Source organism: Oncorhynchus nerka, linkage group LG3 (assembly GCF_034236695.1).
Source record: "Oncorhynchus nerka isolate Pitt River linkage group LG3, Oner_Uvic_2.0, whole genome shotgun sequence".
In the NCBI taxonomy this organism is placed as follows: Eukaryota; Metazoa; Chordata; class Actinopteri; order Salmoniformes; family Salmonidae; genus Oncorhynchus; species Oncorhynchus nerka.
Genome location: NC_088398.1, coordinates 49985564 through 50012151, shown reverse-complemented (window position 1 = coordinate 50012151; position 26588 = coordinate 49985564). Strand labels below are relative to the sequence as shown.

Here is a 26588-nt window from a genome sequence, read left to right as displayed (position 1 = left end):
ACACAATACCCCATAATGACAGTGAAAACCTGTTTTTAGTGATTTTTGCAAATGTATTAAACTAAATACAGAAATATATCATTTAAATAACTATTCACACCCCTGAGTCAATACATGTTAGAATCACCTTTGAAGGTGCATAATGAGCTTTGCAGGCGTGGGTCCCTTGTGCACGCATACATGGAATTCAACTGTTGAACCCTCCTACTTCCCGGCCCACAGATTTGCTCATGGAGTTTATTACATTTATCTTAAGCCATCCCTTTAAATATGGTATACCTTTAATTAGATGTTTGTCGACAGACTAGAATACATTGAGAGAAGGGGTTCAGAAAATAGGGATCAATGAAAGAATGCCATCTATGCACCTTCGTCTCCATTTCAGCGCCAATTGGTAGAATTAAACATACTCCAAACTTGTAGATTATTTAGGCACATTTTAGGGTTAGGAAAGTATGAATCATAAAAAAACAACCTAGAGAGCCTTTACACACTAAATATATTGATACATAAAACAAATCTGAGTAATGGTGCAGCAATATATAGCCTATTTCACAGTGGAAAAGGGTCCACAATACATGTCATGTTGATATGATTTTCAGTTTGCCTTCATATGATATGGCTGGTTTCACAATCATCTCCACTCACCAGGGATCATAAGGAAAAAATCACCTAAAACAATTGCTATGTGTATTTACAATCCCCTTCTCCAAACGGATTACTCATTTACCTAGCTCTTATCAATAGCTCTTACACATTCAGAAATTACAGTGCATGGAGAATGCTGTTATTTCTATAATAAATATATAAAAAGCAGATGTTTTTCCCACTTGGAACTGGTAGGTTGGATAGCATTTATTCATGGTTTCCTTGTTAAAGGTGGTGGAATTATTAGGGAATGAAGTCAAGGTCAGAATACGGTATCTGTAGACACACCTCTGCCACACCTTCATTTCTTAGATCTCCACTTCGAACGAATGGCGGGGTGACCAGCATGCTATTCTTCATGCTTAAATTAAATTCAAGGTCAGAATACACATTTTACTACCAGAGTTTCTAGCACTTATGGGGCATTCCTACATCTTCTGCTTCACATAGCAGAGCTGTTGTCAAGGGAAGTGAGTTTGTGTTAATACAGGACCTCCCGCCCCACCTACCATCAACCAATCATATCAATGTGGAGCTATAAGGAGCTTTCCGCATTGATACATTTGGGAGGAGCTCGGCATAACTCTGGAGGCTCCACAATTGCGTCACACACTCCTTACGGCGCCTCCGACTACGTTTTCAGATCAAGCTTTTTAAAATTTTGATATATATATATTTTTTTATTATTAACAACAAATCAATACATAAAGCACATGAGGGAACACGAGCATACATAGATGACAAACAATGGACAATCGAGCTAGGGGGTACAATATCACACTACAATTACACAAGGACCTTAATTATAATATCCTGTTGTGACTAGGGGGCAGTATTTTCATTTTTGGAAAAATAACGTTCCCATATTAAACGGGATATTTTGTCAGGACAAGATGCTAGAATATGCATATAATTGACTTAGGATAGAAAACACTAAAGTTTCCAAAACTGTAAAAATATTGTCTGAGTATATCAGAACTGATATTGCAGGCGAAAGCCTGAGAAAAATCCAATCCGGAAGTGACTCACCTTCCCCAAGGTGTCTACAGCATCGTGACGTAGTTTTACGCATTTATGTTGAAGAATACCCGTAAGCGGCTACATTGCGCAAGTGGTCAGCTGCACACTCCTGCCTGCAGATGATATTCCGCTGAAACTAGGCTATATGAGCAGCACGCATGTGCATTTATTTCACTGCTTTGCGATTGTGTAGGCTACTTTGTGCATGATTTCTCTATTGTACTATATAATTGATAAATCGTACCTCCTCTACAAGAGGTGGTTATATGGTTTATACCTGTGTATACCCTCCACTACACTACTGATCCTTAGTGTTTTACAAAAAGTGCACTCTCCTACATGAATGTGCTGTTATTACGGTTGCTAGCCTTTCAGAATCACAAACTGGTCACACACTGAAGGCCTGCCAAAAGGTTCACCACTGTGCAAACATGTCTATAATATATGATGTTAAGATATTAAAGTTTCAAGAAAGGTGTGTATATATTTGGCCTGGCGATGCGCTTTTATGTGCTGACTGAATGGAAGCTGATAATGAGCTTTTTACTCCCCTTACAAAAAAAGATAGCAGTTTTGAAACTGCAGTCGACTGGTATTTCGGACACAGTAATTGCAGAATTACTGCAGTTATACTGCACTGTAACTGCAGTCACACTGCAAAATTACTGCAGTAAATTTGGATGCAGTATACTGGAGTTATACTGCACTCTGACTGCAAACATTTTTCTGGTCTGGAGAAGAAATGACTAGTCCTCACTGTCTGAGACAAGACCAAGACACTCAATATGTGATCTCCAGACCGGACTCAAGACTGAGACAGGTCTTGAGTAAGACAACACTGGGCATTAATATGGAGTTGGTCCTCCCTTGCTGCTATAACAGCCTCCACTCTTCTGGGAAGGATTTCCACTAGACGTTGGGATATTGCTGCAGGGACTTGCTTCCATTCAGCCAAAAGAGCATTAGTGTGGTCAGGCACTGATGTTGGGCAATTAGGCCTGGCTCGCAGTCACGTTCCAATTCATCCCAAACGTGTTCAATGGAGTTGAGGTCAGGGCTTTGTTCAGGCCAGTCAAGTTCTTCCACACCGATCTCAACAAGCCATTTCTGTTATGGACCTCACTTTGTGCACAGGGGCATTGTCATGCCGAAAAAGGTAATGGCCTTCCCCAAACTGTTACCACAAAGTTGGAAGTATAGAATTGTCTAAAATGTCATTGTATGCTGTAGCGTTAAGATTTCCCTTAACTGTAACAAATGGGCTTAGCCTAGCATAAAAAAAGCCCCAGACCATTATTTCTCCTCCACCAAACTTTACAGTTGTCACTATGCATTGGGGCAGGTAGCATTCTCCTGGCATCCGCCAAACCCAGATTCGTCCATCGGACTGCCAGTTGGTGAAGCGTGATTCATCACTTCAGATAATGCATTTCCACTGCTCCAGAGACCAATGGCGGCGAGCTTAACACCACTCCAGCTGATGCTTGGCATTGAGCATGGTGATCTTAGGCTTGTGTGCGGCCATGGAAACCCATTTCATGAAGCTCCCAACAAACAGTTATTGTGCTGACATTGCTTCCAAATGCAGTTTGGAACTCGGTAGTGAGTGTTGCTACCAAGGACAGACTATTTTTGCGTGCTACGCGCTTCAGCGCTCGGTGGTCCCGTTATGCCAACTCGTTTGGCCTTGATTGTTTGGCGGCTGAGCCGTTGTTCCTCCTAGATGTTTTCACTTCACAATAAGCAGCACTAACAGTTGACCGGAACAGCTCTAGCAGGGCAGCAATGTGACTAACTGACTTGTTGGAAAGGTGGCATCCTATGACGGTGCCACATTGAAAGTCACTGAGCTCTTGAATAAAGCCATTCTACTGCCAATGTTTGTCTATGGAGATTGCATGGCGGTGTTCTCGATTTTATACACCTGTCAGCAATGGGTGTGGCTGAAAGTGCAAATCTACTAATTTCAAGGGGTGTCCACATACTTTTTTTAGTGTAGTTTCTACAGTTTATAGAGTGCAAATGTTACATTTTGCAGTATTGACGTTTCAGTTCTGTATTCTTAAAAAAAAAGGCCAACAGGCGCCTCACTGTCTCTCTCAGACAGTCTTGAAGCTGATGAGGTAGTCGGGGTAGGCCCCTGCATCACAGAACACCACATAGATAAAGGGATTCTGCAGGTCATTGACAGCACAGTCATGCAGGCCCTGATGGAGATCAGTAGGGTTCAGAGGGTTCGGCTCCTTCATGCCTCCCACCCCTAGGCAGGGATTACCCACTAGCACCCTGGCACGGTACATGTACTTTAGCCCACTGGCGTCTGGGTTGGAGTAGGCATCCTGGCACGAGTACCACGTCTCTTTGGCAAAGTAGGTCCCATCCCCGTAAACAGTAGCTGAAACCAAAGAAAATCCAAAAGATTTGAGAAACCGAATGATTCAAGAAGTTAAAAATGAAATGAAATGGAGGGGTTCACTACAGGAATCTATAATGACGAGACAGTTTTTTAAGTGATAATTTGTTTGAATCTTTGTTTGATTAAGCTCTACAGAGCATTACTGTTATGATAATGGAGAGGACAGTGTATGAGTTGATAAAGAATGTTCTTTACCGTTTCTCCCACAGAAGCTCCTATTGAAACCACAGGCATTGATTTTCTGACAGATGTCTTTGGTGGTGCCATGGTAAAGGTTCAGCTCATTCTTGTTTTTAGGATACTTCTTATCCAATGCCTGTTTCTTCACTGCGTACCTCTGCCACTGGTCCTTGCTCTGAATCCTCTGGATCTGTAGATAAAGCATTATAGATATTGTCAGTGATACAAGCACTACATTCCTCTCCTGGTTGTATATAATCTACACTGAACACAAATATAAAAGCAATATGTATAGTGTTGGTCACGTTTCATGAGGTGAAATATAAGATCCCAGAAATGTTCCATACAAAAAGCTTATTCCTCTAAAATGTTGTGCACAAATTTGATTACACCTGTTAGTGAGCATTTCTCCTTTGCCAAGATTATCCATGGATCTGACATGTGTGGCATATCAAGAAGCTGATTAAACACATGATCATTACAAAGGTGCACCTTGTGCTGGGAACAATAAAAGGCCACTCTAAAATGTGCAGTTTTGTCACACAACACAATGTCACCGATGTCTCAAGTTTTGAGGGAGCGTACAATTGGCATGCTGACTGCAGGAACATCCACCAGAGCCGTTGCCTAATAATTGAATGTTAATTTCTCTATCATAAGCCGCCTCCAACACCATTTTAGAGAATTTGGCAGTAAGTACAACCGGCCTCACAACCGCAGACCAGGTGTAACTACGCCAGCCCAGCCAGGACCTCCACATCTGGCTTTTTCACCTGCGGGATCGTCTGAGAACAGCCACCCGGACAGCTGATGAAACTGTGGGTTTTGCAAAAGGTCAAAAATCCTCTCAGGGAAGCTCATCTGCGTGCTTGTAGTCCTCAACAGGGTCTTGACCGGACTGCAGTTCGGCGTCGTAACCGGCTTCATTGTGCAAATGCTCACCTTCGATGGCCACTGGCACGCTGGAGAAGTGTGCTCTTCACTGATTAATCCAGATTTCAACTATACCGGGCAGATAGGGTGTATGGCGTGGTGTGGGTGAGCGGTTTGCTGATGTCAACGTTGTGAACAGAGTGCCCAATGGTGGGGTTATGGTATGGGGAGGCATAAGCTATGGAAAACAAACACTATTACATTTTATCCATGGCAATTTGAATGCAGAGATTCCGTGACGAGATCCTGAGGCCCATTGTCGTGCCATTCATCCGCTGCCATCACCTCATGTTTCAGCATGATAATGCACGGTCCCATGTCGCAAGGATCTGTACACAATTCCAGGAAGCTAAAAATGTCCTAGTTCTTAAATGGCCTGCATACCCCCCAGACATGTCACCCATTGAGCATGTTTTGGATGCTCCGGATTGACATGTATGACAGCGTGTTCCAGTTCCTGCCAATATCCAGCTTCTTCGCACAGCCATTGAAGAGGATTAGGACAACATTCCACAGGCCACAATCAACAGCCTGATCAACTGTATGTGAAGATGTGTCGCACTGCTTTAGGCAAATGTTGATCACACCAGATCCTGACTGCTTTGTTTGATCCACCCCCCTACCTTTTTAAAAGGTATCTGTGACCAACAAGGTATCTGTATTCCCTAATCCATAGTTTAGGGCCTCATTTATTTATTTAAATTGACTGATTACCTTATATGAACTGTAACTCAGCAAAATCTTTGAAATTGTTGCATGTTGCGTTTATACTTTTGTTCAGTGTATATCATCTCAGTAATAGTTCATTTACCTGGACAATCTGAATGGTTGATTGTGTTTTAGTATTTGGTTTCTTGGAGGTTGCAACAAATTCCTTCTCTATGCTCTGGTACTCCCCTGAGTTAGGAGCCAGTGTGACTATCTCCAGATCCTTGCCGTCCATTCTGGTCCAGCTACGTGGGAACTGAATGACAGCTGAAAAACAGAAGCACAGAGGAAACCATTGAACAGATCCTCAATGTAAAAACTCAGGATCAATTAGTTATTATCAAATACATTTTTATTATTTCAATTCATATTATTTTGATGTTCTGTATTATACACTTTTGATAAACTATACATTTGTATGAACTATAAATGATGCTTGACTATAAAGCTTTTTCCTAAACATATAACCAAGGTATTACCTGTGTCAGAATCTGCCACAAGGCTCCTTTTGACCCTGGTGATGGTCCCTTTGCTGTCAGTCTGCTGCATTCGGCTCAGATCAACAGTGAATGTCTCCCCCTGGTGGTTATATTTAAAACTCTTGTCTTTCCTGTGGCAGGCCAGCTCCAGGTCATAGTTGAGACTCTGATCCAGCTCTCCCCAGACCTCTTCCTCCCCGGCCTCCCAGCGCACCGTCTCCCTCATCCTCTTCTCCTCTCCCTCCCGGTTATCCCTGTCCCTCGCCCCCAGCAGATAGTCCCTAATCTGGAGGACAGCGGAAAAAACGTTCTCTTTCTTCCCAGAGACAGTGACTTTGTTTGGGGATGCTACCAGGACACGGACCTGGTTATTCTGGCTCAGGGCCACGATGGCCTGTTTCTGCGGCTCCAGCAGCAGGGGCAAGTGGCTGGTGGGCAGGTCCTGGCTAACACACTCCTCAGAGACCAGCTCGTCCAGAAGTTTCTTCACCTGAGCCAGGCTGGCAGGGGAGGACCCGTACACCTCAGCCTCCATACTGGGGAAGACCACCGCTGCTGTGGCGCTGGCCAAACACAAGGCTGGTTTGGTAGGAGCAGGCTGGGCTGGTGTGGTTTGTTGGACCGTTTTTGGACCGTTTTTGGCTGTTGTAGAAGTAAATAAATACAGAAATAATACATGAGAAACATGCATAGTAATACTTGTGGAAAATATGAAACACTTGGAAAGGCTTAAGCACTTGTGAAGAAACTATTTTAAAGGCTTATATAGTCATATTTCTGATGACGATTAGGTTACTACTAACCAGCAGTCTTGGGTGTCACCTTTTTGAACCTTTTCATAACCTCATCAAAGTCCTTCATCATCTTGGATTGGAATATAACAATGTGAATCGTTTTAACTGATGGGTTTCCGATGGTTTTCTGTAGCTCAGTTATTGCGTGCAACATTGCATTACCAACCTCCACTGCTCCCAAGTTACCAGCACCTGTACAGGAGCATAAACATTTGTGTTTTTGGTGCCTGTATTTCTTTATCATTACAGTACATGCAAAGCAAATAATAAATGCCACTTTTAGGTTTTTAACAATGATACTACAATGTTATTACGCCTACCTGTTCCAAGTGCTGGGATGGAGACCGACTGGATTTGATTGTCTTCACACATCTTCAACACCTTGAGCATGGAGCTGGTGATCTCCTCTTCCTTGCTCTGCCCCACCATGTGAATGATGTGCTTGGCCTGGATGTTTCCAGGTTTGGTCATGACAACACCATCATTGGGTTGGGTCCCTGGGGTCAGAAAAGAAAGGCATTAGCATGTCTAACTTCTTACACAAACACCACTTTTTTTTATCCCAGCTACCCATATTTCAATTCTCGTTTACTTTGTTTGTATTTATGGAAGAAATGGAAGACTCATGCCTAAAGCTTTGCACTCGTCCACAACCGACTGTCCAGCAGCTTTTAGAATGGCTCCTGAAACACCTACACAGTGAGGAACAACATGAGTGTAAATATCTTCACTTGAAGACCTTTCTGATGAAATATCAGATATGTTCAGCTGATCTGAAAGTTGGAATAGGGATCTTGCCTGAGTTCAGATCGAGGCTTGAGTTTGTACTGCTGACGATGGCGTCGGTTTTCTCCTTAGTGATGTCCCCGCATACCACCTTGACCTTCACTGGCCCAATTACTGCTTCAATGGTGTTTCCTGGATAAAGGGAAAAGGTTACAGAGGAAGAATAAGTAGCAGACATCAACTGTCGCATAACATCACATGCCGTAATACATTGGAACTGTACAAACCTGTCTGGCCACTGCTGCCCTCTCCTTCCCCAGAGCTGATGTCATCATCATAAATATCATCCTCAGAGTCACTGTCTTCATCATCATCACTACAAAGATCATCTTTATCCTGGTTGAGAATCCAAAGAATGGGTTTAAAAACAATAACTATACACAGTAATGTACACTGAGTGTACAAAACATTAGGAACACATTCCTAATATTTAGTTGCACCCCCCATCCCCGTGGAAAGCGTTCCACAGGGATGCTGGCCCATGTTGACTGCAATGCTTCCCCCAGTTGTGTCAAATTAGTTGGATGTCCTTTGGGTGGTGGACCATTCTTGATACACACACAGGAAACTGTTGAGCACGAATAACTCAGCAGTGTTGCAGTTCTCGACACACTCAAACCGGTGTGCCTGGCACCTACTACCATACCCTATTAAAAGACACTTCAAATCTTTGTCTTGCCCCTTCACCCTCTGAATGGCACACATACACAATCCATGTCACAATTGTCTCAAGGCTTAAAAATCCTTCTTTAACCTGTCTTCTCCCCTTCATCTATACTGATTGAAGTGGATTTAACATGTGACATCAGTAAGGGTTCATTGCTTTCACATGGATCCACCTGGTCAGTCTGTCATGGAAAGAGCAGGTGTTCCAAATGTTTTGTACACTAAGTGTACGTATACTATACATCCACAGTATGTCTGAAGTTAAGTTCTATTAACAATGGCAGTTATGACATTATTATTACAAAGTTAGTACATGTTCAATATTTCTTTAAAGCTAGAATCCTTAGCTACATACATTTTTGGACTTATAAAATGAATGATATGTACCCATTGATTCTTGAAGAATATATCTTATAAATGCCTCATGAGCTTAGTTGAAATGTTGTACCCCACCAGAACCCAAATTATAAGCTTGTTTTACTCCAATGTTTAGAAACAACATAAACAAACACTATCCTCAAAACATGTTTAAAACTATCATTTGAATCATGGATGGCCAGTCCTTGCATCCATAGCTCTGTCTATAGATCTGAGAGTGGTTCTCCAGCCCTACCCCTTAGCTTTTTAGCGAAACGGGGGCTTTGTTATTGTTTCAATTAAGGATTCTAGCTTTAACATACCATCTGTCTAGTCTTCCACTGGTTGAGCCCCAGCTGACATTCCTGCAGGACCTTGTCCTCGTAGATGACAATGTAGATCAGTTTGATGATGGTAGGAACGAGGCACTGTGATAGATGATCCTGGATGCCCTGGAGGATGGCACCAATGGAGTCGGCACCATTAAGGCCGCCACCTCCTACAATGAGAACGTTTTTTTTTTTATTTTTTTAAATCACTGCATTAGCTGTAGCTGAAAAATAGGACAATAGCTGTGGATAACTCAACAAATTAAAATGCCTGCATGTTTGGAGCCTACAACTGTTTATAATAACCTGTAATAACACTGAACCACTAATAAACCATTGCCTACCAGTGCCCACAGCAGGGAAGGACACGGTTGTGATCTGTTTGTCCTCACAGCACTTCAGCACCTTGGTGACTCGTAGTGTAGTGTCAGCCACAGAGTGGGGCCCCAGCATGTGGAGGATGAAGTCACACTGCAGGGCCCCTCCACTGGTCACCCCTGCTGCATCAGCCCTCAGAGGGCCTGGAGAAATAAAGCAGATGACACACGGCAGAGAGACAGAGAGAGAGAAAAGAGTCAGACTGAATGGCTGTGATACACCACAGGTTACATTTGTCCTTAGATGGGAGACACTCACAGATGGTTTTGCACTCCTGTTCAACTGCGCTCCCAGCTGCTTTGAGAATCGCAGCACTAACTCCTGAAGAGAACATGTTTCAAATGAGGTTGTATCCAGTAGGTAGGAAGAAAGTTATATTAACAGAATAAATCATATTTTCCGGAGTGCGCTAACAATGTAACATTTTATGCCGTTTTTTTTCAGTATACAGACCTTTTGTTAAGCTTATTCTTGAGTTGGTGGTATTCACGATACCTCTGACAGTTTCTTGAGTGATGTCGCCTCTCCTCACTTCAATTCTGACACCATGGATTTTAACTAGGGGAGGGAAAAGGTCAACATTTCACCCACATATTGTGATAATGATACCAATGCACATTTTAAAATAGGACACCATGAATTAATTTCAAATGTAAACAAATATGAATTAATTTCAAACAAAGTATCAAAGTCACACCTTGATTTGGGGGAAGACTGGACTGAGAAGGTGTAGATGGTGATGCAGCCTTTGCCTAAATAAAACCCATAACCTCTAGTCATCACACTCATCAACAAAACATTTTCAAATGAGCCTTAGGTGAATTAAATATACCTGCTCGATTTTGTGTGGGCCCAGGTTCCTTTCGTTAAAGTAATCTCTCAAGAGGTCAAAGATCTTTTGCTCAAAGGCCACTATGAAGATGATTTTGATGCTGGATGAAGGCATCTGTGATATGTGACTCTCCAGTCCTTTTAGTATGGCCTTGATGGAATCTTTGGGCTCAATGCCACCTTTCCCTGAAGCACAAGGCATCAGCATCCAAAGTGAGAAATAGATCAATTGAAACAAATAAATTGATTGATTAATCAGTACAAGTGACACTGGAATGGAACATCTAGTTTTATAATATATTTCAGTTGAATCACCTGTGCCAATAGTAGGAATGGACATTGTGATTGCCTTCCTGTGTTCACACAGATTAAGGACATTCTCTATGGAGGTAGTGATATTTGCAGCATTCTTGGGCCCAACTATCTGAGCTATGTTCTTACAGTTCAGTTTCCCACCACATGAGAACACAACATCATTGTCCTTCAGGACACCTGGGGAAATTGGGACAAAACAAATCAGTATTCTGTGATTAAGGTTCAACACTAATGGTCTGGTAGCAAGCTGAATACTATATTATTTCTGGAAATATTGATTTTATTACCTAATCTTATCATATCAAGTATTATCGCTTGACTTAGTCCTCTTGTAAATGGGACTTCCTGGATAAATTAAGGTTGAATAAAAAAGTATGCCTTACCAAGTGATTGTACCATTCTTCTGCATTCATCCACTACTGATTTCCCAGCTTCCTTTAGGATGGCTCCAGACACACCTGTTGAGATAAGACATACAGTAAGTTAGAGACTTACCGTACACCGTCAAATGAAACCAAACTGAAAACAAACTGTGTGAACATGTCATTAAAAACAATTAAACACACTTGCCAGAATTAAGATTCAGATGATGGTTGTTGGAATTCACTATGACATCCACTGTCTCTTTGGTGATGTCTCCCTTCTTCAGGAACACTGACACTCCACTAATAATCACTGTTAATAGAAGAAAAATTAAGAAAGCAGATCTAATTCAAATGGAACAATTACCCCACCGAAGACATTCTTCAAAAAGTAGGCAGCAACAATAAATACATTACAGAATTAAAACACACAACATTATCCAGTCTAAAAAAGCATTTCCACTCCTCCGTAAGAGTCTCCCATCAATATTTTAAATTAATTCAGTGGCACTAACATATCTAGATGAAGCATGGATTGTAGACTAGTCCATGCATCTGGTGTACAAGAAGAGAAGGCAGTCTTGCCTAATACTGTGAATGTCCTGGGGACTTTACCTTACAGAACGGGTATGGTAACTGCTGGTGGTGAAAGAAACCAGACTGCAGAGGTAAAGAGGGAGTTTACCCAAAAGGGCTTTGTAGATGAACACATACAAATGTAGCTTCCTGCGCATATAAAGTGAGGTCCAACCTACCATTCGGTACAAGGTGCAATGGTGGGTGAGTGACTTGGCATTTGTAATAACGTGCAAGGATGCATGATAAACAGAGTCCAGTCTCTGTAAGACAGAGGAGGTTGCATGCATATACAACAAGTCACCATAATCAATTACAAAGAGAAAAATGGCCTGAACAAGCTTCTTTCTAGCCATAAGCGGGAAGCAAGCCTTATTACGAAAATAAAGACCTAATTTCAATTGAAGCTTCCTCACAAGATTATCTAAATGAACTTTAAAGGACAACTTGTCATCCAACCATATACCTAGGTATTTGTAGGATGACACTCTTTCAATGGATAAGCCACCAGATGTGACGATGCTAACCTTCTCTGGCAGAGTTCGAGCTCTGGTAAAGGTCATGAATTTTGTTTCTTGTACATTCAAGACCAGTTTGAGACCACAAAGGGAGGACCGCAGAGACTGAAAAGCAGTCTGGAGCTCTTGAACAACCTGAACCAGGGAAGGAGAACATGAGTATATGACTGTATCATCTACATTTAGATGTAACTTTGCTGGTTGCATCCCATTTCCCAAATCATTAATAGAAATTGAGGACACAGGAGCTAAAATGGAACCCTGGGGCACACCTTTATTCATCTCAAGAAAGCTATACTTGTGATTGTCAGTATGTACACATTGTGTTCTGTCAGAAAAATAGTTCCTAAACCAATTTACTGCCCCTTCACTGAGACCGATGTTACTGAGTCATCCTAGCAACAATATATGATCAACTGAATGAAATGCCTTTGATAAATCAACAAACAGAGCAGCGCAATGTTGCTTTTTATTAAGTGCATTAATGATGTAATTTGCCACTGCCATAGCTGCAGTTGTGGTGCTGTGCCCCGATCTAAAGCCAGACTAAACTCTGCTCAGTATGTTATTTTTAATGAGGATGTTAAAAAAAAAAATTTTTTTTTAAACTGAGTTCACTAGAGATTCATAGACTTCAGTAATAACACCAGCTGCTATTATTAAGAGGTAGGGATCCAGCTTGTCTGGACCTGCAGACATTTTAGTGTCTATTGCCTTCAATGCTTTATAGACCTCAGCATAAGAAACAGGCTCAAGCCTGCTCAAGCCTGAGGGTGGTTTTAATCTTCTAGACGATGAATTGTATCAACTCGCTACCCAATGTTTTTACTTGCGAAATATACTGAGTACACCAGACATTAGCAACACCAAACCTTGTTCCATACCAAACTGTATGGAACAATCCTTGGATAGCTTTTTAGAATTCACCGATAAATTGGTCCAACTGGAAAATTAAAGGCACAGAAACTGTAATTATTTGGTAACAGGAAATACATTTAGTTTTGTACTGACCAATGAAGATATTTTCAAACTTAAAAGTTAGATATCACAACATTTGATTTAAAATCTTTTGGACATTGAGTCAGAAAATGATGCTCATATGATAGGTAAGATATACAAAACCTTGCAGAGAACATATCCAACTGACAATCTCAGAAAAAATAAATAAACTATTGGAACCAAGACTTAAAAAGAATTGATGTTGGCACAATATGGAGGGAATGTTGGAGCATAACTAATGAAATTAAAAGTAACTAAAATGTATGCTTAATTCAGTATAAACTAATGTATATAATTTATTATACAAAAGACAAAATTCACAAATTCTACAGCATTAACGGTCATAATGTCTTAAGTGTAAAACTAACAATTACCCAATTATCCATGCTTTCTGGGAATGCTATAAAGTCCAAAAGTTATGGGCAGAGCTAGAAAGTTGGCTGTCAGAAAAATTTCAAGGAAAACATACTTTTAATCCATCTGTCTGCATATTTCATAAGGTGGTGTATGAGATAAGCAATGGGCTGGATGATTCTCTTCTCATCACTCATCTTGAAAAACCTTATACTAAAAACTTCAAACACTTCAAACACAAATCAATTTGTGAGGACAGGGCACGCTATAGGTTTCCTGCAGTATTCAATCATATGGTATGATTATACAAAAAGTATGGTTGAAGGAACTAACCTTTGATGTCTGCGCCTGGCTTAGCCACTAGGGGTGGTGGTGGATGTGTGTTATGTGGGGCAGTGGCTGCAGAGGGAGCAGTTGGAGTTGTGCCTGTTGCTGTTTTGTTGGTTATTTGTTGTCGACGATAACCCTGTTGAATGAAGTAGGACAAGAAGAGGTTTGACTTTCAACGGGAATACTTGACCCCATTTACAATAACACTGCACATTTCCTCCTTAAATCAAACCTAAGCATGTACCAAGGTTTGACATGGTATGTTAATCACAGATATAGCCAGGTGGCATTATAAAAGGAACACTAAACATCGAATGGAATGTTGAGAAGCGGACTTACCTCTCCTTCAATGGCTGACTGGAACTCCCCCACTGTCTTGGCATCGGAGTCTATCACAAATATGTTCCTCAGGTGTTGGGGTTTCTGTTTAATGAAACCGAGGACTCCCTTGATAACTGCTGCACAGCTCTCTGTGACGGGAAAACCAAAGGTACCGCACCCCATCGCTGGCATCCATATGGAGACGCACTTCTTGATGTCTGCTTTCAGTAAACTGTCCTGGACCGTCGACTGTAGATTGATATTTCTAAGAGTTGAGGTGTCCTTCCCCCATACTGGAAGCACTGCATAGATGAGGTGCTGAGCTCCAAGGGTGCCTGGGTTGGACAAGACCACATCTCCTGGCTGTAGAGTCTGCCTCTCCTTCAGGAACTTGTCAAACACCTTCCTGATATCAGGCCCACCAATCTGAAGGAACTGCTTAGCGATCGGAGTATCAAAGGACAGACTGCTGCTCAGAGGGCAGATCAAAGCATCTGCAGCATGTTGGGAGATGTTACCCTGACCAACAGTTAAAGTGATGCAACCTTCAATGTTGTATCTGTATTTCTGACAGTGGGTAATCACTGGTGATAGGTAGAGTTTGCACCCTAAATCCTTGAACTTGGCCTGCAGATCCGCTTGGTTTTTCTCTAGGACTTTGGACTCCCCGGCCTTGGAGTATGTGTACCTCTCCGTTGTAATTGTACTGACCTGCTGTTTCACTGCATCTACGGCCTTTTTGATTTTATCACTCGCTGCCGTGATCTTCAGACAAGGAGATCCTAGTGTTTTGCATGGCAGTATAGTCACACCCAGAGCCTTGATTTCAGGGACCTCTGAGAGGTTCATGCAAGAGGCCACAAACTCTACTTCCTGGACTGATTTGAGAGAGACATCCACTGTTTCTGGCTTCTTGTTGTCCAGGTATCCCCTCAACTTCCCTGCCACATCTGCCACCACACTGGAGAATCCACAGACTCCAATCTTCTCCCGTGTTACGGAGATGCTGACATTGTGGTTGTTCTTTGTGAATTTGAGGTCTCCATTAAGTATGGCAAAGAACTGTGCCCATTGTTCGCCATTGGTCACATGGGCTTGGTCTGGTGTGAGTTTGATGACTTCCTCTTTGATGACCTTGTGTAATGTGTCTTCAGCTCTCTGGATGTCAGCTCTTTCTGCAAGGATCTGGATGGAACCATCACTAAGGAGGAATACAGACGATATGTGGTTCTGGGCAAAATGCTTCCTCTCAAACCTTTTCAGGTCCAGAGATTTCAAGAACTCCATCAAAGGCACTGATACATTATTAAGCAGTCTGGTTTCAACATTCCCCATTGCCTCATGGACAACACCTTCTGCGGTACTCACCTTGTTCTCCAAACCCTTTAGACATATGATGAAGCTTTCTTCATCTTTGGAAAACTCCACGTCCACTAGTTTGCCAGAGACAAGATCCCAGATGATCTCAAACTTCTCTTTGGAGTCCAGTGAGATTTTTCTTACTATTGTGTTCCTCTCCATCTGAAGCTCATCACTGACCTTCTTCACCATGTGCTCAATCTTCTCCACAAGGGTCTTCACCTCATTCTGCACTCCTACCACCACAATCTCACCATTGCTCTTCTTGTAAGAGATGCTGGCATCAGAGGATTTGAGACCAAGACAACTATTCTCAACCCTTTCCCAGACCTCCACCGCTGTGGGCAGCTGAACCTCTTTGTATTTCTCTAGCAAGGCCAGAGCCTCTCTCTGGGCTATTCTTCCCCATTTAGGGCCCAGTCTGAGCATGCCCAAGGACTCCTTCTCCATGGTCATATCCAGCTCCATCTGTGGGGGTTCTGTGATCATATTGAAGGAGACGCTAGCATTGACCTTACGTAGTCCAGTTGTTAAATCCTGCTTGCGGGCTTCATCACATTTAATGAAGTCGAAAAGTGCTGAACTGAGACAAAGGGCTATGTTAGAAGGGATGTCTGATTGGAGGGCTGTTTGCCCTGTTAACGCCTTCTGCAGACTGGAGTAGAATAGCTGAGCTATGAGGTCCACCCCACCGAAATGATGCTTGTGTTCCGCAACCTGATAGGCAACTGAAATAAGGTGAACAGAGGGCAGAATTATTTACTGAACAGTTTAGCTTAAAACGTCATCCTATTTCTAGAGGATAATGTAATTGAAAAGGGGCCTACCATGACAGTCTTCAAAGGTGATGACCATGCTCTTGCCCTTGGTAACCCAGATCTGGGACTTGATATCTCCTCCTTTGCTCCTTTTACTGGAGAAGTAGAGATTGAGGGCCTCCTCCACTCCTCCTTTGATTTGGCTCATGTCCCCCTGGACAAGCACAGAGTCTGTCAGCTCTAAACGACACGCCCCGATCTCCATGCCCTGGTACTTCTTTGATGAACATTTCCTAAGGAAGGACTTTATGTCTGCGTAACATAAAATGTTAATAGTTAGATTAGTATTGTATGCCGTTTTTTGGTCACTTAATGGCGTAATATTAGAGATATTGTGTATACATCTTTTTGATGTATCTGTGGACCCACCAATGTTCTGTTTGAAGCTGACCACTACTCTGTCTCCATCGTCCAGGGTCTCCCAGGCATGCTCAGCCCCTTGGCTGCAGCTGCCGATGAACAGAGAGATGATGTCGCACTTGCAGCTCTCATTAAACCCAGTCAGGACGAAGCGCCTGTTGTCCAGTTTCCCTTCCACAGCAGTCTCATTGTACACCTCCACAGAAATGCCATACTGATGCTCCTTCTTGGCAAGGACTTTCTCTGCATCTGACAGGAGGTAAAGAATTCATTGTTGGGCATGATTGTCCAAACATACTCAAGAAATAAACTCATATGATGTTCACCTGTGGATATAAGTAGATGACATGTAATGTAACAATGTAAATTCTCTAAAATGCAAAGACTCAAATAGCAGCCATTGTGTTCTTGTGACTGGGAGGGAAGCATTTCCTCATGACCCCTATTCCCAGCTGTGATGAGACATTCCATTTGACAGTCATAGCAAAGTAACTTCTGAATGATAATCAAGTATGGCAGATCTAATTACAGTGTTTATTCCAACAGGTACAAAGTGGAAATGTACACTGATTACAGTAAAATAAATCCAAGTGTGTGGTTAATAATACAGTAAATCATACAATATTAATATGAGGAAAGAATATTTAAATGATATAAGTCTATGTAAAAAAAACTCCTTACCTGACTGAAAGGACAGTTTGAGGATCCAGCTATTCTTGCCATGTCTTGTAATGCTGGCCCCTTCTTCATCCGATGCAAACTGGTCAAAATACAATTTAAGGAGCTCCTTTTCAAGTTCCTTTGTGGTTCTAACAAGCAGTGTATGTGTGTTTGCTTTAATATCCTTATCCTCCACTGAATCTGAAAAATAAACAGAAACACACAGAGAGAGAGCATTAACATGAATATAATTCCCATACTGATGTTATATATTGATGAATAAGTGTCTTTATGAATATCAGTCTTACCTGCTTGACTGTCTGACACTGGCTGCTACATCACAGATAAAGACAAGCACAGAAAAACACATGTCAAAATATTGTAATATGGCAAACTTGATACAATATAACAAATAAACAAAGAATCACCTTCTCTTCGGTGTTGAGTGCAGATTTTCCCACAGGAGTCAGATTGTCTCTTTTTGGTAAGAGAGGTGGTTTAACATTCTTCACTTTTGTTTCACCGCCATTCTCCTTCAGTTTCACTTGAAGCTCAACCACCCCAATGGGTTTTTTAAAATCTATGTTATGATCTCTTTTAGCCAACACTTTCTGCAGAGCTGGGGAAATGATAAAATACCATCATTAGGTACAGTATATGTAGTCTCTGCCTAATTAACCCTTTGTACAAAACCATATTCTGATGTTTTGGCTCCTAAGACATTACATTACTGAACACAATCTTGGTGCCTCAGATGTTTGTCAAAATACTTTACATTAACTGTTTATCACAATACTTCAGATATAGGCCTGAGCACAATAGATAAACTGTATAATTAGGCAAATTTATTCACAATCAGATTTTGTGTCTAAATTGACAGTATGTAAATATTTTGATTTCAAAATATTTTGATAATTACATGCATCTTCGAGGTAAACGAGCAGAGCCTTCTTCTTGTCCCCAGGATAGTCTTGAATTTGTAATACCTCTCCTCCAGACCTCCTTTTGTTTTTGAAGTACAAATCCAATTTGGATCTAATTTTGTCTAGGTCGTCTGGCAGACCCTCCAAAATCAGTGTTTTTTCCGTCATTATTCAGAAAATTATGTCGACCTATATTGATTGAAGCGTGATCATACTTGTATGACTCTTATTTCAGAAACTTTGATTGCTCACCTGTCCTTTTGAAGTGACAGTTCGTGTCTCAGGGGAACGAGGATTCTGAGATTCCACACTCTGAAATCGTGCTACAGTGTATTTTTTTATTTCGGTTATTATGGAAAATCTGTGCTAATATGTTGTGTTGAGCCCAAATGGTTGCGCCCTGTATAGTGCATAAAATAACTTTCACTTTTGATTTTAACCTCGTGACTTCAAGGAACTTGAAGTATTAGTGAACAAGAAAGTTAATCGGTTCTCCACCGAGTTAAAGCCAGTTTTAAATAGGATATTCGACGGATATTCGCGCTTTCAAACCACTTGAGCCACAGACTCCAAATAAGTGTCATGATTTTGGACAAATTGCGCACAACATTGCACACGTCTTATTTTCACGATTAGGACATTCATTCGCGTTCCAAAACTAATAAACATGTGGAAATGTGAGCAAGCAACATTTTGTATTCCTAGATTAATTAGTTAGGAAGCGTAAACAAAGTTTAAACTTTTTCTACATTCGAATTTCAATAGCTCCTTGGTCATGTGACCTATTTGACTCAAACAAGGTTCAGAATGTCCACTCAGTGGGTCTACACATTGCACACCCTTTAGTTTGTCCATTTTCATCTCACATGGTTTTACATAAATGTTTTAAAATTCAAAATTTCAATAGCTCCTTGGTCATACTGACTTTAAAGAATGTACACTTAGCGGCCCTACACATTGCAGACCCTTTAGTTAGTCTATTTTCATCTCATGCAATTTTTCAATGTTTTTCAATGTTTCTAATTTCAATAGCTCCTTGGTCATGTGACCTACTGACCTCAAACAAGGTTCAGAATGTCCACCCCTCTGTCAATTTGACCGGCAGGCTGTAACAACAGATTGCTTTGATATGAACTTAATATGAGGGAACTAAAAAGAAACAAACACCTACAGTATTGACTCTGCTAGCTTCAGATCTATGCCCAGATCCCTGAGAAGAATGTGAAGTTTACCAGTAAGGAGAACGAGGGCAGTGATGACAGCGGTCAGTGCATCAAGGAAAAAGGTACAGGAATCAGGGCGGCCACATATGAACAGACAAAGGGACCATGTCTTCTCATTTTGGATTAGCCTTTGATATATAATAGGATAGATCACTTACTTTTGTGGCTTGATAAAGGACGAATGAATGTATAGTAATGTACGGTACAAATCAGATTTGATCCTATTCCAGAGTTATCTATGTTCATTGTATGTGTAATACTGGGATTCCCCTTTTTTCCCTAGTGGCAGCACAGATCCTGAAGATGGCCAAGTGCACCGTGTCCTGTGACAAAGACAAGGTGTATGTGAAGCCTAAAAGCCTTACACTTGACCCCTCTGTGAAGTTTGAGGTACAGTAGTTCACACAATTAATGTTATAATTAAGTACCTTGAAGACATTAAAGAGTGACTGCCTTTAAAAAGCAACAAATCCCTTTGAAAATGGACTATGTGGCATCGATTCAAGTAAGAAACAGTTATTCTACTGTCAAAATTGACTACAAAGTGTAAATAGGTTAATTTTGGTCATAAAGTCAGTCTCTTCTAAAACGGAGTTTGGAACATCGGTGCATCACAACGGGTAAATTTGATTTGATGATGTCCATTTGCACACTAACATGGGGTGAACAGCTGCAGTGATTGCTCTTTATCCAATAGCATAGACAGTGAGACACACCTGACCAGCACCTCCAACTTTGTTTTCATAAGACAAAACATTGCACATTTTCTTACTTGAGAAATAATGCACCAAACACCTTAGTTAGATGTAAAACTAAAACATCCTTGGCAAAAACATCATGGTTATATTATTCTGTGCCTACAGTGTCTCATGGGGACAAACGTCAAAAACCAAACGGGGATGAAACACACCTCCAAGACTGAAATCTTGTTTTTCTAATGAGCAACAGAAAAACACACGTGCCAATCGGTGTGTTTAGTGGCCCTTAAAAGACAATCTCCTACACCTGATAATGATTTAATTTACCAAGGAGTCTGTGTGTGTGCTAGGCTAGGGAATAACCGTCTTTACTACAAAGTCTAAAGGCATGTTCCAATCTATTTTGAGTTAGGAGTTGGGGTACGTTCAAGAAAATGATGCCATTCGCCTGGCACTTGTCCACCACTACTTATTTTATGGCTGATTTAGTGCTGTGCTGTACTGTTGACAAGGTGACACATTGTGAACAAGGTTTGTGGCTGTCGCTGTGCAGGTGCACCTTGATGTCTCCACAAAGACAGTCAACTTCTCCAATGCCCAGCCCCCAATGCCTGAGGAGCAAATGAGAGATTGTCTGGAGATTAGCTTCTCCAAGCCCAGTTGAGAGGGAGGAGAGGTGGAGAGGTTGGACTATGACATGTACTCTGGGAAATGAAAAATCACCTTCCTCAACACTGGAGGTACAGTAGATCTATTCTATTAATCATTAGTGTGTGTGTGTGTGTGTGTGTGCATGTTCACTCACACTGCACACTGTCCTAACCCATCTGGACAAGAGGAATACCTATGTAAGAATGCTGTTCATCGACTAAAGCTCAGCATTTAACACCATAGTACCCTCCAAACTTGTCATTAAGCTCGAGACCCTGGGTCTCGACCCCGCCCTGTGCAACTGGGTCCTGGACTTCCTGTAGAAGTTGTTGTTTTCCTGTAGAAAACTGATCCACTGATCCACTGATCCTCAACACTAGGGCCCCACAAGGGTGCATTCTCAGCCCTCTCCTGTACTCCCTGTTCACCCATGACTGCATGGCCATGCACGCCTCCAACTCAATCATCAAATTTGCAGACGACACTACAATGGTAGGCTTGATTACCAACAACGACAAGACTGCCTACAGGGAGGAGGTGAGGGCCCTCGGAGTGTGGTGTCAGTAAAATAACCTCACACTCAATGTCAACAAAACAAAGGAGATGATCGTGGATTTCAGGAAACAGCCGAGGGAGCAGCCCCCAATCCACATCGACGGGACAGTAGTGGAGAAGGTGGAAAGTTTTAAGTTCCTCGCCGTGCACATCACGGACAAACTGAAATGGTCCACCCACACAGACAGTGTTTACTACATCACTACACCCTGGTTACACCTCCACACCTGGTGACATTCATTTACTACATTACTACATCCTGGTTACACCTCCTTCACACCTGGTGACATTCATTTACTACAGCACTACACCCTGGTTAATGTCACCAGGTGTGGAGGTGTAACTAGGGTGTAGTGATGTAGCACATTAATGTCACCAGGTGTGGAAGGGGACCTACTGACAGTGCGAAATAATAATGTGATGTCTGTGGTTGACACCAACTAGAAGTACTGAGGGACTAAAATTGGGATGCAGAGCTGACGTCCTGTCTTCATGAGGCCTCTTTCTAACTACCAAAACGTCAGTGAAGTTCTACAAGCAATGCATTTTTGGAGCAAACATATTATACAAGAAGAATAGTTGGAAAATATCCCTACAATTCATCCATAACAATTGGCTTATTTCTCTTTACTTTTGTATGTCTCACCAGCTACACTAAAACTTGGTGTTTCCACAGTGGTCTCTACTGGCATGTCAACAGCACTGGTGTGGTTAAATTTCACAGCAGCGTACTGGACATCCTCCTCCTGTTTCTGGGGTTGAGACGGTTGGGCAGTGGGTATTCAGGCACTTCCTGGTTTCTGTGTTGAATGCTGGCGTATTGAACGTTATCCTGGTTGTCTGTGTCCACTGTCGGTGCTGCAGTATGGGTCATGCCTGAGATGTTGTCATACACGGGACTAGAGTCTTGCTGATGAGGAGAGAGGACAGACAACATGAGGGTTGAAAAATAAAGTAATACCACAGTCATTGAGTCCATCTCTTCAAAGACCACTTTAGTTCTCAGTCAACTGATTCCAACACTCACCTGTCCATTGTCTACTGTGTCTCTTGTGTCGGAGGTGGATTTGGAGGCCTTCGTCCTGTTTTGTAAATTAAAGAATGAATGAACATATGAATGGATGAATCAATTCAAATCAATCAAGATCAATTATAAAAAACACAATGTAAAAAAAGAGGTAAATTATTCACTCACCTGAACCACATAAGGACAGAGAGACAGAGGATGAGAACCAGAACAACCACTATGATTCCTATAGATGCATTCTTCACAGAAGCTTGTTTCTCTAAAGCATAAAGAATGATATGAATGTTATCTGATAGTGTAACTTCAAATTTAAAATAAAAACACAATCTTACCGGCTACAATGATCAATTGAGGTGTAGATATGTGGGCTCCAATTGTATTCTCAGCCTCACAGTACAATTCTCCACTGTCCTCAGAGCTGATGTTAGTGATGCTGTAACTCTGTCCTGATGCTTTTGGTGAGGTTACGTTCTTCTTGTACCAGGTGTATTTGTCCACAGGTGGGTTGGCATCACTGCTGCAGGTCAGAGTCACTGAACTTCCCTCCACTATTTTACCAGAAGGACTGACTGATACTGACACTCTCTTTGGGCCATCTAGTGTTGGGAATGACATACAAATGAACACACAGTGTAACCAAAGTATAATACTAGAATTAAATTGGTTAGATTATATATATTTATTGTACTCACATCTGACAGTGAGAGTCTCTTCAGCAGAGGGGAGATTCTCATGGCCGTTTACAGCACAGGAGTATCTGCCTGTATCCTCACTGCTGACTGGGTCTAGGTACAGGTAGTTACTTTTGGTCTTTGGGTTTGTGAGACGTTGTCTGTTCTTCTTCCAGATGTAGGTGGGGTTGGGGTTGTCAGTCAGAGTACAGGTGGTGCTACAGGTCAGTGTCACAGGCTGTCCCTCTGTCACTATAGTTTGAAATTTTGCCTCCAGGCCTGTGATTAAAAACAAACATTATAACCTTATCAACTTACCCAACAACCATTGTAAGCAAATTACACAAGACGTCCATATTATATACAGACTGTCATTCCTAATGTACTGTATAATATCAAATTAAAACAGATTTCCAAAGACTTGAATGTAACTGATAAAGTATTACAAAATAGTGTACCTGTGACGGACAGCCTGACTCCAGGACTGCCAGAATAGCTCTCACTTCTCACACTTTGAAAGACATGACCTTGTATGATCTGAGTACTAAATGTAAACCAGTACTCAGCTGAGTCACTCTCTCTCAGGTCTGTGATTCTCAGGGTGCAGTCGTTCACTCTGTCCCTATAGTACTCCACACGATCATCATTCTGAGGTTTCACAACAGACCATCTATAGAACCATGATGTCCCTGTGACTGTATGACCTCTGGGATATGTATAAGAGCAGGACAGATCCACTGTTGACCTCTTCAAGGCACAGATACTCTGAGGGTTGTAAGTCACCCTCCAGCCATTCTGACCCAGTACCACTGCAACACAGTCACACATCACAGGGCAACTAAAGAACCATTAAAGAAACCCCTGGCCCACACCCAATTTTTTTCACCAGTTGAGGAGAGATAAGCGAATGGAAACCACAATCATATACTATATGTGAGGTGTGAGGAGCAAATCTAAATATTAACAAGGAAATTAATAATTTACAACAAATGAACATTGAGAAGCAACTTATTGTGAATTGTTAGAATTGTTTAGAAATGTCTATAGATTGAATAGCAAAGGATAGGAAAAGGATGGTTACTGAAAGGTTAGGAATGAGACCATACCTGTCTGAGACCAGATAAAGACCATCAACACACTTCCTGCTGTTCTCAATGCCATTGTTGCATCTCCATGCAGTCTTACAAAGAGAACGGTAGACAACTAAAAAACACTTTATAACTGGTGAATAACTGCACTTGATACTTAGCACACAACGGTATTATATATATATTGCTCTAAATACATTTCCCCCTCTAATTCTGACCATAGCGTTAAGGCCAACGATCCTATCATTATCACAATATGGTTTATTACTAAAAACATCAAATTAAATACAATATTATTAGATATTGTTACACGTACTTACAGAGTGAAGTGGAAAGGACTTGTACAGTAAATCAACTGACTAGCAGTGTGTGGAAACAGGAACTAACAGTGTGGTTGGCACATATTGAAAGTAGCTGATACAGAGCTGTCCTTCCACTTTAGACATTAACATAGATGATGCTGTTATGAGGAGCGAAGGGGGGGAACCCAAGAGCGGACTCAGAAGAGGAAGTCGGGATGAATGTGTTTATTGAACACAGAGAAATATGAAGTGCAGAACCGGGGTAGCTCAGATGAGTGCAAAAAAACAGGAGTGTAGAATGAGGTTGGAGTTGCCTGAGCAGGACAGGGAAACAGGTCCTGAGGGGAATCCAAGGTAATGGTGGGGAGTGAAATCCAGAGCAAGGTGGTGAGATGTCGAACAGGAGACAGGAGCCAGAAACAGAGCGGTACTGTAAGGAGAGGACAAAAAATAGTTTAAGGCAGGGAAACAAGCACAGCAGAGCAACAGGATCTTGAGAAAAGACAAAAGGCTAGATAAATAACTGATTGAGCAGAGATTACATTCTGGCAGAGTGGAAGTGGCAGGAATGGGTATATGTAGAGATCTTAATTTATGGATGAGTTGCAGCTGGTAGGGATCTGCTCTGACTCCAGCACACCTGTCTCCAATCACACAATTAAACAGAGAGGGAGAGGGCGAGAGAGAACACAGGGAAAGAACTGTAGGTAAAGGAGACACCGGACAACCACCAGAGGGCGTAGCAGGAGCAGATGTGACAGATGCATTCTACCTAATAATGATAATTACAATCATCCTCATTATGATCATTATAATAATCAGAACACCACAACAGACTTATATGGCACTTTTCAAAGACCCAGAGACGCTAGAAGCAGAACAACTGATGATGTCACCTAGGCCTACAGATCTGTTAACAGAGCAGATTGAATAGAACATGATAGAAGAAATATGGTTACTATGATGACGAATAGATTGCACCTGACACGACAATTAGGAGGTATCAGGCAATGAGACTAATGTTGTATTACATGCTAGTACATAACACATATGGAAACAGTAATGCAAAACAAAACATTTTACAATGAGATTCATATGCAGAACAAATCATCAAATGCAGTACAATCACATGGAACAAGCTATTATCAAGTTGCAAAAAGGAAGCAAGCCTAAATATCCTTTATTGACTGATAATTACTTTTTTTCTTGTTTTTTTCTTAACAAGCTAAAGCTATGTTACCTTGATAAGACGATTAAAGTAAAATAATAACAGTAATATAATGTAGATAATCTGATAGAAAACAAATACTATTTGATCTGAACTCACCTGTCCGTTGTCTGCTGTCCTTTGTTGCATCTCCCCCCCTGCAGTCTTAGAAACACAAAAGGTAGACAACTTAAACACACCTTATAACTGGTGAATAACTAAGCCTGATGCATATAAAAATGCAGAATACTGTTGTTTACATCTTTTTTTTGTGCCAAGCATCTTTGGTATGAATCAAGGACACATTTTTTTATGCTCAACTTCAAACCAAGGATTTTAAATCTGTCATCATGAAATTAGTCATCAATGTATTTGATGGGTAACTTTATTGATCAGTATTAAAACCGTGATACAATTGAGAATTGTATTGTCTAAGGCAGTGGTTCCCAAATTTTTTATAGTCCGGTACCCCTTCAAACATTCATCCTCCAGCTGCGTACCCCCTCTAGCATCAGGGTCAGTGCAATCTCAAATGTTGCTTTTTTGCCATCATTGTAAGCCTGCCACATACACACTATACGATACATTTATTAAACATAAGAATGAGTGTGATTTTGTCACAACCTGGCTCGTGGGAAGTGACAAAGAGCTCTAATTAGGACCAGGGCACAAATAATAAAAGAATTATAATCAATAATTTTGCTCTTTATTTAGCCATCTTACATATAAAACTTGATTTGTTCATC

At 41.4% G+C, this 26588-nt stretch overlaps 2 protein-coding genes across 5 annotated transcripts; both read right to left on the bottom strand.

The window, feature by feature from the left end:
- Window positions 1-263: 263 nt before the first annotated feature.
- Window positions 264-19147, bottom strand: LOC115110079 (uncharacterized). 3 transcript variants are annotated; one of them, XM_029635421.2, is made up of 26 exons: window positions 18417-19147; window positions 17926-18116; window positions 17806-17830; window positions 17519-17698; window positions 16847-17086; window positions 16487-16729; window positions 14319-16387; window positions 13983-14115; window positions 11411-11515; window positions 11224-11298; window positions 10841-11017; window positions 10527-10711; window positions 10392-10446; window positions 10148-10252; window positions 9953-10015; window positions 9661-9837; window positions 9311-9486; window positions 8192-8300; window positions 7977-8096; window positions 7808-7870; window positions 7499-7675; window positions 7188-7370; window positions 6385-7026; window positions 6009-6172; window positions 4280-4454; window positions 264-4063 (listed from the first exon to the last, which is right to left on the bottom strand). In XM_029635421.2, exons 1-26 carry the CDS (start codon window positions 18586-18588, stop codon window positions 3768-3770), a joined length of 6300 nt encoding a protein of 2099 aa, XP_029491281.2. In that variant the 5' UTR covers window positions 18589-19147; the 3' UTR covers window positions 264-3767. The 3 variants fall into 3 exon arrangements, with proteins under 3 accessions (XP_029491281.2, XP_064869201.1, XP_029491290.2); XM_065013129.1 differs by having other exon boundaries at window positions 16847-17080; XM_029635430.2 differs by having other exon boundaries at window positions 17806-17827.
- A 96-nt stretch (window positions 19148-19243) lies between these two features.
- Window positions 19244-24732, bottom strand: LOC115115554 (B-cell receptor CD22-like). Of its 2 annotated transcripts, none has more exons than XM_029644039.2 (8): window positions 24654-24732; window positions 24352-24425; window positions 23704-24054; window positions 23267-23524; window positions 22907-23170; window positions 22743-22833; window positions 22575-22629; window positions 19244-22457 (listed from the first exon to the last, which is right to left on the bottom strand). In XM_029644039.2, the coding sequence occupies exons 2-8, from the start codon at window positions 24404-24406 to the stop codon at window positions 22266-22268; spliced, it is 1266 nt and encodes a 421-aa protein (XP_029499899.2). In that variant the 5' UTR covers window positions 24407-24425; window positions 24654-24732; the 3' UTR covers window positions 19244-22265. The 2 variants fall into 2 exon arrangements, with proteins under 2 accessions (XP_029499899.2, XP_029499913.2); XM_029644053.2 differs by having other exon boundaries at window positions 24650-24683.
- Between the last annotated feature and the right edge of the window lie 1856 nt (window positions 24733-26588).

What these genes read in the sequence shown, in the direction of transcription:
- LOC115110079 (XM_029635421.2), bottom strand. Translation starts at nt 18,588, where the DNA reads ATGACGGAAAAAACACTGATTTTGGAGGGTCTGCCAGACGACCTAGAC. An exon ending in CAAACTGTCCTTTCAGTCAG is followed by an intron (nt 17,087 to 17,518) that starts GTAAGGAGTTTT and finishes ACCTCCTGTCAG; the next exon opens with ATGCAGAGAAAGTCCTTGCC. An exon ending in CATCCCAGCACTTGGAACAG is followed by an intron (nt 7,371 to 7,498) that starts GTAGGCGTAATA and finishes GCTCCTGTACAG; the next exon opens with GTGCTGGTAACTTGGGAGCA.
- LOC115115554 (XM_029644039.2), bottom strand. Translation starts at nt 24,406, where the DNA reads ATGGCATTGAGAACAGCAGGAAGTGTGTTGATGGTCTTTATCTGGTCT. An exon ending in CTTTATCTGGTCTCAGACAG is followed by an intron (nt 24,055 to 24,351) that starts GTATGGTCTCAT and finishes ACTGTGTTGCAG; the next exon opens with TGGTACTGGGTCAGAATGGC. An exon ending in AGAGACTCTCACTGTCAGAT is followed by an intron (nt 23,171 to 23,266) that starts GTGAGTACAATA and finishes TCCCAACACTAG; the next exon opens with ATGGCCCAAAGAGAGTGTCA.